Source organism: Brachypodium distachyon, chromosome 2 (assembly GCF_000005505.3).
Source record: "Brachypodium distachyon strain Bd21 chromosome 2, Brachypodium_distachyon_v3.0, whole genome shotgun sequence".
In the NCBI taxonomy this organism is placed as follows: Eukaryota; Viridiplantae; Streptophyta; class Magnoliopsida; order Poales; family Poaceae; genus Brachypodium; species Brachypodium distachyon.
The window spans coordinates 7,756,702-7,768,909 of record NC_016132.3 but is presented as its reverse complement, the minus strand read 5'-3'; the positions used below and the strand labels follow the sequence as shown (position 1 = coordinate 7,768,909).

At 44.8% G+C, this 12,208-nt stretch overlaps 2 protein-coding genes across 2 annotated transcripts; one reads left to right on the top strand and one right to left on the bottom strand.

Moving 5' to 3' along the window:
- Positions 1–1,111: 1,111 nt before the first annotated feature.
- On the bottom strand, positions 1,112–7,517 carry LOC100825709 (transcription factor Pur-alpha 1). Its single transcript, XM_010232428.3, has 5 exons — positions 7,065–7,517; positions 6,921–6,968; positions 1,974–2,126; positions 1,628–1,870; positions 1,112–1,537 (listed from the first exon to the last, which is right to left on the bottom strand). The coding sequence occupies exons 1-5, from the start codon at positions 7,398–7,400 to the stop codon at positions 1,385–1,387; spliced, it is 933 nt and encodes a 310-aa protein (XP_010230730.1). The 5' UTR covers positions 7,401–7,517; the 3' UTR covers positions 1,112–1,384.
- A 2,382-nt stretch (positions 7,518–9,899) lies between these two features.
- On the top strand, positions 9,900–11,962 carry LOC112270895. The gene is made up of 2 exons (XM_024459481.1): positions 9,900–11,325; positions 11,441–11,962. Exon 1 carries the CDS (start codon positions 10,209–10,211, stop codon positions 11,253–11,255), a length of 1,047 nt encoding a protein of 348 aa, XP_024315249.1. The 5' UTR covers positions 9,900–10,208; the 3' UTR covers positions 11,256–11,325; positions 11,441–11,962.
- Positions 11,963–12,208: the final 246 nt, after the last annotated feature.

The window sequence follows — 12,208 nt, the reverse complement described above, 5'->3', positions numbered from 1 at the left end:
AGATGTTATAACTTTGTTCTAGTCAAACTTGATAAAGTTTGATCAAGTTTATAGAGAAATCTATCAAAATCTACAACTCTAAATTAGTTTTGCTAAGTTCATCATGATATATATATCGAGGACTTTTCATGTGAAAACTTGAAAACTCTTGATCATAAACATTAAATCTCAAAAGAACAAACAAGATTAAAGGTGGGATCTCTTATCACTTAAATGTATTTTATGAAGAAAAAAAAACCTTGGACCTCTAATCGTGAGGAGGATTTCATACTGATATTTTAAATATTAGTAATATATTTTTCTACAAACTTTGCTAATCTCTCAAAAGTTAGACTTAAAACAAAGTTAGTTAGTACATCTTATATTTAAGAATAGAGGTAGTATATTCAATAACACAAAACATAAAGTTTATCTGTGTGATAAAATTCTCTACACATGTTTTTCAACAAATAGTCATTTTATTCTACCATAAAACTAGTTTCCATCTCATAAATTTGGCACCGAGATGGATTATGATAACTTAATTTTCAACCACATTGTGCCTTTTTCTTTGTGCTAACCATCTTTTTGCTCAACCTAGCACAACCACAAACTAACCCTTGGAAACGAGAAGTACAACGGTGGTGTAAAATCGTTTGCTAGCTGGCTTAAAGATGGGACACCTTTCATTAGTCTATCGCGTTAACGATCACCACAGTGAGGCAACACCATTACGATTATATTTTCCACCGTGCGCTATATGGACGTGTTTAACAGAAAGGACCGGAAAATTAAAACTGTCCTTGTTCGGGCAGCGGAAGCTACTGAGAAACACACATAACACGATCTTTCGTCCCGATGGAGTGAAAAGGATCACTCTGGTGAGGCCAGCAATTACTCCCTCCTCCCATTTCCCACATTAAGTGATTCAAATTTATGTAAATAAATGTATCTACTACTTTAGTCCCATATTAAATGATTTTCTATTACATGTATCTATACGCTTTTTAGTCATAGATATATCCACATTTGAACAAATTTAAGCCACTTGATATGGAACGGATAGTACATAGTAAAATACATCTAGTATCTAGTACTTCGACACTTAATAAAACGGAGGTAGTACCACACCAAGACAAGCAATCCTGCCACCTCAAAGAACTTCGGTAAAAAAGTAACAGCCAACTAACTTACACCACCACACGAACGATATACTGCTTATTATTCCTCAACAGAAAGATCCCAAACAAATCAATCCTCACCATTGACTTGAGAAAAAACTAGAAATGAAACATTATTATCCCCATCAGATGAATTAATACTGCGCGATCTACACAACCACACACCACATGACTGAAATCCTAGGAGAGGCATAACAGCAGTTCGGGCCACAAGATCGAGCTAATCATCTCTGACTGGGCTCAACGGTGCGTACGTTCGCACCCGTCATTCCTTCAAGCCTGTCCTTCATTATATCTACAAAGTGTCCCACCATCTCATGGAACTGCTTCAAACCAGAAAGCGGCAAGATTATTGACGAGCGGTCAGCTCCAGCAACCTGCCATTTTACAAGCAGGAACAATTAGCTATTATCCTGATATGGGTGGCAGAGTACTACGAGTTACAAGCAGGAACAAGAAAAGAGTACCTCAGAAATCCTCAAATAATGGCCCCTATTGTTGCTGCCTAGGTCAAAGAAGAACCTCTTCTGATCTGCCCGTATCACCTTGGACAACCCCATGCCACTAAATTCTTCAATAGGAGGCACATCAACCAAGCGTTCAACATCTACCTCTGGTCCAGATGCAGATTGGCTGGCATGTCCAGCTATAAATCCAGCACCCACATCATCAGAAAGACCAGGAAGGCGCTCTGGCGGTTCCAAGTGTTGCTGACCAATAAAATCCCAGAAGAATATAAGAATATTGATGTCATGACTCATGACAGTCTAGTAGGCTCCATAGATACACCAAAAACTGGTAATTTTGTTATACCTGACTTGGATGATTTGGAAGAACATAGAGGCGGGAAGCTTCATCACTGATTTCCAACAGTACATTCCTGAATGCTTCCCAACCTTCTTCCCCAGAGCTACCAGCCGGAACAATTATTGTACTGCGGTTTCTGTTGACAGATGCCTCAGAAACCTGGAGAAAATTTGAGTTAGCTGATGAATGTTCTAATTATTTCAAGACAAATAATTACAGCACATTGATTTAGGAGAAAAAACAGAAATATGGGTAATGTAGGTCAATCAAGATGTCAGGAAAAAATTCATTGAATGAAAATGTAGCAACAAACAAAAACAGTCTCTCTCACAGTCTATGATCTTGGTAGTGTTACTGCTTACCATCCACATAATATCCACTTTGCAACTTGACAAATGACAGAAAACTGTAAAGTGATATTTGAAATACAGAAATGTAAAAAACACTAACTGGTCCTAGTTGGTATTGGTCCTCAGACCTCAGATTGCTAAAGCACTATGTAAGTAGAAACTGCAATCATAATCATAATGAGTTCACAATAAAAGGAACTGGAAATGCAACATATTTGATGAAATAAGAGTAAATTTCTTCAAATTCACCTTTTCTTACCAAAGAGACACACAAAACAAAGAGCCACTTTTGTTTTGTGTCTCTTTGATGGATGGGCCATGACTGCCAAATCCTAAGAAGTGTGGGTTTTAAGGATCTGTTTGTTTGATGACCAAAACCAACCCTACCAATATTTTGGCCATGCCCAAACTTTTGGCTCTTGTATGGATGATTATCAAAATATTGGCAAGCCAATTTTCTAGTTTATTTTTGTAGCCAACATTGTCTAAATCTTGGCAACCAAAACCTTAGCCAAAATATTGGCTAGCCAAATTTTGGTGAGGTAAGTTTGAGCTAAACCAAACACACCCTAAATGCACCTAGAAAAGAAGCGTAGATTGTGAAAGCACCTGTGTAAAGTGCAATCCCTTCTTGTTCAAGAAAATTACTCTCAACGTAATCCCACCTTAGGTATATTGGTAGTAGTACCATATTGTATTCACAATCGAGTATTGATAGAACATATTCACTTTACATGTAATTACAGTACATATGAAAACATATATGAACCAAAAGATAACCAAGCCCCTGACTCATAACTCAATAACGGGTGGAGCATAAGGCGAGTCCAAAGAACTACAGACCAATGGGACACCTAACCTGTCACACTAGTAAGAAAAAAAGATCTAGAATTGCAAGATAAGTAATGCATACACTACATGCACTTTATTTAGACGGATGAAAGGAAACATAGCACCAAAAACTACTCTCTGTTTTCATACTAAGTTACAATTGTTATAATAAATATAGTAATATACATGGCAGGAGCTTTGCCCGTAAAGATAGAAATCATGTACAGGATTCACCTCATCCACAAGACATTTTCTGATGCCTGACTACACAGCGACATGAAATGTACTGTACTACTTGTTGTATTAGACTGAAATTTATGTGGTTGCCGAGGCCATAATAACTACGATGATATAAAAAATCCTTCTGGCAGTTAATCCATATCAAAATAAATCTTAATGAGAAGGGAAAGAAGATACGATGTTTGGAATCATTTAAGAGAATGCAATTTCTGGCACTTAACACACACAAAAAAATGACACAAATATCCAGAAGATGGGAACTTTCCCAGAATCGTTTAGGATGATAAGGAAAGTTTAGGTATTGACCATCGTGAATAAAACACACGAACATTGGATATCAAACTCATAGATTTCAAGAAATATGATGGGAGGAATCTGAAAGATTCTATAGAAGGGCAAAGAGCAGAGAAACAATTTATTTCCTTGCAAACATTTCAAAATTGATATTTTCTGGAAACATTCAGATTGTGTAATGCCTCACCAATCTGAACACAAGCTCAACACTCTAAAAACTAGAATTCTGTATCAAGCATATAGTCTCATCAAATGGGTTATAAACAAAAGATGAGGCAAATCAATGTTAGAAGCCTGGATCACATTTCAAAAAGCAGAATGCTCAATGCAAGGCAGCAGAAATTGCCAGATGTGTATGTGTGTCTCCAATCAACATAACCACAAAACGTAGAAAAAAAATTACCATCTTGCTGTAGAAATATACAAGACAGTGCACCATGAATATTCAATGATGATCTGCACAACGACATATTGCCATGAACAGCCAGCATAGGATGCTAGGTGTTTGGTAGGGCTTTTTGGTGGCTTTCCCTGCTTATAAGCTAGAAGCCCAACCAAAACAACAAAACATATAAACACGCTTTCATATAAGCCATCCCCAAAACCAGTGTACTGGTGCAAGCATTTCGGGAGGTGCTTTTCTGGCTTTTGGGAGTTGGCGTTACTAGTTTGCCCAGTTGGTGAATTATTGCCAGCCCCATGCCAATCCATAAAAGCAGGCCAAGCCACTGCCCGCTCTCTTGGCTCCTGCAGGTGCTGCCCCTCTGCAGCACTGCTCTCTCGAGCGGCTAGGGTTTCCTCTGCCGCATCCTCGTCTTCCCTACCAGCAAGCTTCCAGCTCTATTCTCTTAGCGTTGATACCTCCCCATCTGCAATATCGGCCTGTCAAACCTCCTGCATATCCAACTCCCCAGCTCTTCCACCGGTGCCAGACTACCTCCTGCAGCCCAGATTCTCCTCCGCCAGGTGACGTGCAGCTGCCGTCCCCCGCTAGCTGGACTTCGTCAACCAGTCAACCACATACACCCCACCCCACCCCACCCCCCCCCCCCCCCCCAGCTGAAGCAGCTGACCACCCACACTTCCCCCAAACCCAATTTCAGATTCAGAGCAATGTTGGCTGCTCTGGTGTGCCAACTGATTTGAGTGGCTAATTAATTCCTTGTCCAGTATCAGGTTAATGGCTCTGTGCTTGTGTACATTTCTGCAATGTTGGCATCCTTGTTCTGATATGTGCATGTGCAAATCAAGTGGGATGCTTCTTCCAATTTATGCAAATTGGCTTTCTTTATTCCCATCTATGCAAATTGGTGTCCATTCCATCTGTGCAAATGGATAGTCATGTGATGGTTCAGAGAGGTTTTCTTTATTCCCATCTATGCAAATCATAGTTTTTAATACGTCGTTATCTTTTCGCCATAACGACGATACAACGTTGTGGCATCCCTGGCTGCCGTCGCGTCGACCCACGCGATAGAATTTGCCTGTGGCGTCGCGATGTAGTCCTGTGGACGATTCAACCCTGTGACAGTTAGGATGCGACGCCACAGAAGCAAATAAGCGGAGCAGGCGGGAGAAATGGTCGCCCATGGGAGAATAGCAGGCGCGGGGGAGGGAGGCTGGGAGGGAGAGAGAGGAGAAGGAATCGACTGACTGGGTGAAATCAAATCAAAGAGAAATTGGGGAAATTGGGAGAACACCAGTCCACGCGCGGCAGTTGTTCCCTGCCCATCCTCCAGCGCCAGCGACTCCAACCCCCATCGCCGGTGGCTCCAGCAGCTGGTATGTCTTCTTCTCCCCTCCCTCCCTCTCTGCTCTGTTATGTTCTTCTCCTCTCCATCCCTCTCTGCTCTGCTCTGTTATGCTCCTCTCTCTCCCTCCCTCAACTCTGTTCCTCCCTGTGCTCTGTTCTGCCTTTTGTTAGTCATAGGACTTTGTGCAATACTTTTATACTGATTAGGGACTATGCTTGTTTCCTAATGCAGTCCAGCACAATGGAAGGTCCAATTGACGGCAACGAGGCTGAGATGGATCCAATGGCCGATCCTATTCGTTGCTTGTACTAAATAGGTGATTTATATGGTGCCATTAAATTGGTGATTTATATGGAGTCATTATAGGCTAATATATTTCCGTGAAGTTGCCACGCCACACGCCACAAACTTTATAAAGCTGTGAGGGGGGTGGGTCGCCGCAACTCGCCACGCCGTATTCAAAACTATGATGCAAATTGGTGTCTATTCCATCTGTGCAAATGGATAATGATGTGATGATTCAAAGAACAAATATTTTGCAGAGGTCCAGAGATGATTGCATCCTGACCTTACTGACTGGTGAGGAATTGCAATTGATGCAAGTGCTTGAAGTTACTAATTCCAGCTATTGGTGCAATCTCAGATGTCATTTAGACTAAATTAGCTCTAGCACTAACAAGTCGAAAAACATATACATATGCATGCAATTCTCAACTTGTATAGAAAAGATGGAATAAAACTTACGGTAAATAACCTTCAAAAGGTATCATTTCATAGATTAATTATATTTTATCATCTCCGATATAAGTGTTAAGTGTCGAATAAGTGTATAAACAAACCTAGGGGCATTCTAGACATTGCTCTCATAGCCACATCTTTGACTGCCAGTTTGACAAACAGCTTTCCAGCTTTCCCACAGAAAAAACAGCCCACAGCCATTTTCCTACAGCAGACTGCTCACAGCTGCTTTAAGATAAGCCCACAGTCCAAACACCCCCTGAGCTTCATTAATAAATGGCAGACAACAGGAAAAGGGAAACTGCCCGATTAGGGAAGCCAAACTCTGAGAAAACACAACTACCAAAGGGGAAAGTCCCATTTTGGTCACCCCATCTTTGGGTTCAAAGCCCGAAGCAGCCTCTTAACTTGTGTCTGGTCGGAAAAGACCCTCTGTCACTGGCAAGTAGGCACAGGTCTATGCTTCGCATGTAGTAGTACTAATAACTTCATAGACTTACGATATCATTATTTAATCAGCTTGCTTTTTTCGGAAACGAATGCTGAGGCCTTTTGTATGATAGAAAAAAAAAAGGTGAGCTCTAAAGGACCAGAAGGGCAACCAAAGCACACCTATTACCTGTTATAGCTAAACAGTTGAACTTCTCAAGCATGGAATTTCTGATGTACCAATTGGGCAATTCCACGACAACAAAGTTAACAAAAACAGAAATTTCACCAATAAAACGCATAAAAAGGTTAGTCACCTTGAGGTAGCGGCCTCTCTTGTTCTCCCCAATATCGAAGTAGAACACCTGCAAAAAGCAACAAACACGAAGCCAACGGAAAGGATAGAACGAAATCAGCGACGAAATCGGGGCTTAAATCCTGATGAAGAGGCGAGCACGGACCTTGGTGTCGAGGCGGAGCTCCTTGCTGAAGACGTCGCGCTCGTCGGTGCGGATGTAGTAGTCGAAGAGGTCGAGGAACCAGGCGACGCCGGCGATGGGCACGATTATGGTGGAGCGCGTGGTGGACGTCTTCTCGGAGATCTTGAGGTACCTCCCCCGCGGGTTCTCCTTCAGATCGAAGTAGAAGAGCTTGTGCTCGAACTGCAACGTCTTGCTCACGAGCTCCACGTCGCTCCCGCCGCCCCCGCCCCCGCCAACGCCGACGCCGACAGGGCCCACCATGCCACCGCCCACGGGGCCCGCCATGCCTCCTCCGACGCCTCCGCCGCCGTCCATGACCGCCGCCGCCGCCGCCGCCCGAGCTAGGGTTTAGGCTGTCGAGATTAGGGTTTGGGTTTAAACGAAGCCGGGTCGAGGGGATGTGAGGTCGGGGATTGGGATAGATCTCGAGCGGGTTTACCCCCTGCAAAGACGGGGCTACCTTTTTGTTGACAGACGAGGCGACTGACCCGTGGGTCCACACGTTGCGTGGAGCCCCACAGTCGGTGTTAGGGGTTGGATATCTGTGGGCGGGGGTGGATGTTTCTGGGGCCCGTGTGGTTTACCTTCGGATGCTGACCGTGCGCTCGTGGCGTGGTGCCGTGGCGACTTGTGATTGGCCGGCCGCTTTTGTACGCCAGTTTTGGTTCCGGATGGGCAACTGCAATAACGTCACATCATTGTCTCCGACCCTATCACTACACGTCACGGCTGTCCTGGTATAGTCTTTTTTTTTCTCTCGCGGGAACTCTCTCCTCTTGGTGTGAGAGCGAGATTAATAGTTTCGCTGTACACATGACACGTCATTTAAAACCATCATAACAGAAAAATTAACAGTGGGTTATAAACTGGCTATAAGAATTCTTCCGTTCAATAAAAGATGTTTAAAGTTTGTCAAAGTTTGGACGTATCTAAACATGACTTAGTGTATAGATGCATTCAAATTTGATCAAAGTTGAGACATCTTTTGTTGTACGAAAAGAGTATTTGTGATTAGTTGGAGGGGAGGGAAGAGGAAGCAGGCTGTATGTTAATAGCCAGTTGTAGCACAAGATCCTAGGTTGTCTGTGAGACTGAAATGTGTGCCATGTTTTAATAAAATATTACTATTATATATGCTATCTATTAGACTGGTTTTAGATGGCTTATAACCAGCTGTTGGCTACAACTATTATTCTTACTCTAAGTAAGCACTAATATAACAAGCTGGCTATTAGCTTGGCTACCATAGCTATTAAAACATTTAATGCTAGTACATTGAAGGACCGATGCATTTCTCGTAGCATGTGCTAGTCGGGCGCTTCCTCGATCGACTGCTTTGGTTTCTCTCGTGCTTTCTCTTTCTTTCACATAGAAATTCAGTGACATGGCATGTGCTATAGCCACCTGACTAGGCCTTATTAAACTTGCTCTAAAAGAGAGATGGGACCGATGACATAGACTTTGGATATATATACGCTTGACTGCTCTCAAGAACTGACTTTATTGTTATTTTGGGCCGTAACTAAAATTGTATATTTTTTGAGTAATCGGTGGGTGGGGCGGGGGGGTGGGGGGGGGGGGGGGCTCCCCACCTGAATTTGTATTATCTCAAAATTAAGAAGGATCTGTTGAGTCCGAGATCGTTTCGAATACTCAACGAATCCAACGTAACTAAAATTGTGATAAATTGGTTACTGCTACTTCTCCCGCACCCTTTGCTTTGAGGTTCTCTCTTGGATCCGATCCCCTTCAATCGTCAAAGACACATTCATGGGTTGGTGCCAAGAGATCGTAAGCTCAACCACTCCAAGTGTCAGGAAGGGCAATGCATCTAGTATTGTTGATAGCTTGGTGAATCTGGAAGCAAGGCAACACCGCCGTCTCTGACAATGCTACCCCAGCATCATCTCCCTCCTCGACAAGCTCAACGCTGAAACTCGATATAGGGTGAAAGCTAGGGTCGTAGGCCTCAGAGGGATACTCGCGACAGACCCTAGTCCCTAGATGCTTGGAGTTGTATTTGGGGTATTGCCCACTCGTAGGTTTGTAAGCAACTATCTTTCTTATCAATACATCGAGATGCAAAGCTTTTGTGTTTTCTCGAAAAAGTTTGGTGTAGATAATTTGGTAACGTAGGTTTGTAAACAACTATCTTTCTTATCAATACATCAAGACACAAATCTTTTGTGTTTTCTCGAAAAAGTTTGGTGTAGATAATTTGGTAACGACATGCAACACACAACACCCCGAAAATGTCTTGGGCTTGACGGACATGGGCCATAAGCCTACGGAAGTGGCTGGTGGCATGGCGTGTTGGTTACAAGAGTAAGGCAGGTGCGCCCAGGGGAAAGATCGAAGAGAAATGAACTGAAAAAATCTCTCTTCTTCGGTTCTCTTCTTCCCTAGGAGCAGCCATTTATCCTCCTACTCATGTCACGACAATCGTTGGCAGCAACAGGTTGTTACACAAGAGTTGGACATTTTAACTTTTTAACAACGGTTGAAGTGGAGTAATACTTACTAATTACTTCCTCCATTTCAAAATATAACACACATATCTTTTGTTGATATAAACACATGCACATGTAGTATTAAGTATTTCAAAATAATGTGATAATTCTTTTTTTGCCAGGGGAAAACCTTATGGTACGTGTCTGGAAGCCAATGTCACCGTCAGAGGCGGAATCACACCTAGGGCAACTAGGGCTACAACCCTAGGTGTGAGCCAGCTAATACACGTACATTGTAATGGTGATTTGACAAAAGAAGCTAATTAACAATAAATTAGCCGTAAGCTTCCATATTTAGCCTAGTTTAGCCCTAATCTCCAGACAATCCTGAATCCGCCACTGGTCACCATGTCACAACTCACAATACATCTACAATGGCTAGCTCAAACTTGAAATATGTTGCATAGTTGCACTTGTGTGAGTTTAATTTGAGTTGTGATTCATGCATCCATCTCCATCATCCCTTGCAAAATAATTTCCCCCATCATGTCATGTGATCCCCATTGTTGCACCACCCACCGCGCGCGCGTCCCATCACACACTCACTTAGCTCCCGTGCAACCGCACCCCCGGCCTTTAACCAAGCAGCGTACCGCGTCATGCATTTCCTTGCATGCACCGGCCGGCCGACCATGACACAATTGACATGAGAGAGCACCAACTGCTGCAACAGCAGGCCCAGGCCGCCGGCCCTAGCAGTACTAGCAGCTCGCTCTTCTTCCTCCGGAACCCGCTGGCCGCCGCCTCCCGCACGATGCGCCGCGGCATCATCCGCGGCTTCTGCCACGGCGTCGCCTCCACCTCCACGCAGCACCACCAGCTCGCCCACGGCAGCAGCATCCACGAAGAAGACGACCACCAGCAGCAGCGGCGGCATCATGCCGACGCCGCGTCGTCGTCCTTCCTGACCGTCCCGTCCTCCTGCGGCGGGGCCGAGACGGAGAGCGAGGCCCCGCAGCCACAGTTGACCCTGGAGCAGATGATCCTGCAGCTCGACCTGGAGGAGGCGAAGGCTGCCGCGGCAGCTCATGCCAGGAAGGAGCGCCGCTGCAGCCACCACGCCGTCCCGCGCCGGATGTCGTGCGTGGACCGCGGCAGCGCCGACCACGTGCTCCGGGACGCGCTCAGCCAGTACCCGCGCTTCTCCCTCGACGGCCGCGACGCCGCCGCGTGCCGGGCCTCCTTCAGCAGCTACCACGACGCCGCCGCCATGGGCCTCGGGTGCGAGATGGACTGGCGCCTGGAGGGGAAGATGCCGATGCCGGACACGGTGGGCGGGGAGAGCGTGGTGTGGTGCGAGACCGGCGTGGTGGCCAAGCTCATGGGCCTGGATTCCGTGCCCGTGCCCGTCAGGGCTCGGCCCAGGGGCGCCGTTGTTGGGGCCGGAAGGAGGAAGGCCCGCGGGCCGCCACCACCGGCGAAGACGACGACGGGCAGCGGCATAAGGAAGGAGATAAGGCCGAGGAGGATGGGCAGGGAGGAGCTGGAGAAGGAGAGGCTCTTCATGGCGCTGCATGGCTACGGTTATGGCTACGACGTCATGGCCGAGGCGGGCGCGTGCCACGCTGGCGGCCAGCTGCGCACCGCGGTGGGCCCTACTGTCAGTCGGTTTGGCAGGGAAGGAGTAGGACATGGCTGGGAGTTCCGGTTTCCTAGCTAAACATGCGCCCCGTTTCTCTCTGTTGAATTCTCCCGCTCCTGTTAGTATTGTCGAACATTTAATTTACGAGGTCAGCTAAATTTCGAAATGGAAAGGAATGGATCCATGTTTTGGAAAGAGCTAAAGTTATATTCTTTGTAATGCTTGGGGCTAAACTTCAACATTAATTGTACATTATGGTATAGGTCTTGAGCACGTTGGCGGGGGAAGTCGGAGTCGCTGGAGGAGTATTTGTGTGATGGCGACAACTTCTGTGTGGCAAACTCGACGGCTATCTTTTTTCAGTTGCGTGCGTTGAGAGAGTGTGGGTGAGCCAATGTGGTCTTTGATGCGGTCATTCATGACATTATTACAGTCTTTGCCTTTTTCGTTAATTAACTAGAAAAATATTTTTTTCTTAATTAATGGATCGACTAACCTTAGAAGATATGGTCTCTATACTTAGATGTTGTACTCCATTTGATGGGTATTAATTGTACTCCATGGAGAATGGCTCGGATTTCACACCCAATTGTGGGCTATTTTGGGTTTTAAGTTGGTAGGCTAAGTTGCGGACTGAATGATGGCACACATTTCCTTCAAAAACAAGTATGGAAGACATGACACACTTATTCGGTTATTTGGCATACGCCGGGGGGTGCATGTAAATGTAGGTGCTTTTTTACTATGATACAAGAGTTGGGTGGTATTTTTGTTTGGGTATGTAAAACAGAGCTCTCTGTTCTAGCAGATGCTGTCAAACAAAGAGCTCTCTTTTCTTACTAAATTCAATAGTCTTTCCCCCATTCGAGGGAGCTTTTCTTCTACTTTCCAACCAAAACCTTGAATATGTTAATGCTTTTGAAGTTTTGAGTGAGACTTGTTTTCTACAAGAGTCGCATATATAAATATTGGTGTAAAACTCTAATTTGGTAGGTTTATGCTATTTGTGTTCTTGATTTGGTAACCTAGCT

Excerpts from the sequence above, each read along its gene's own strand:
- LOC100825709 (XM_010232428.3), bottom strand. The coding sequence starts at position 7,400 with ATGGACGGCGGCGGAGGCGTCGGAGGAGGCATGGCGGGCCCCGTGGGC. Across the intron at positions 6,969-7,064 it reads AGCTCCGCCTCGACACCAAG|GTGTTCTACTTCGATATTGG; the intron begins GTCCGTGCTCGC and ends TGCTTTTTGCAG. Across the intron at positions 1,871-1,973 it reads TTCCAAATCATCCAAGTCAG|CAACACTTGGAACCGCCAGA; the intron begins GTATAACAAAAT and ends TTTATTGGTCAG.
- LOC112270895 (XM_024459481.1), top strand. The coding sequence starts at position 10,209 with ATGCACCGGCCGGCCGACCATGACACAATTGACATGAGAGAGCACCAA.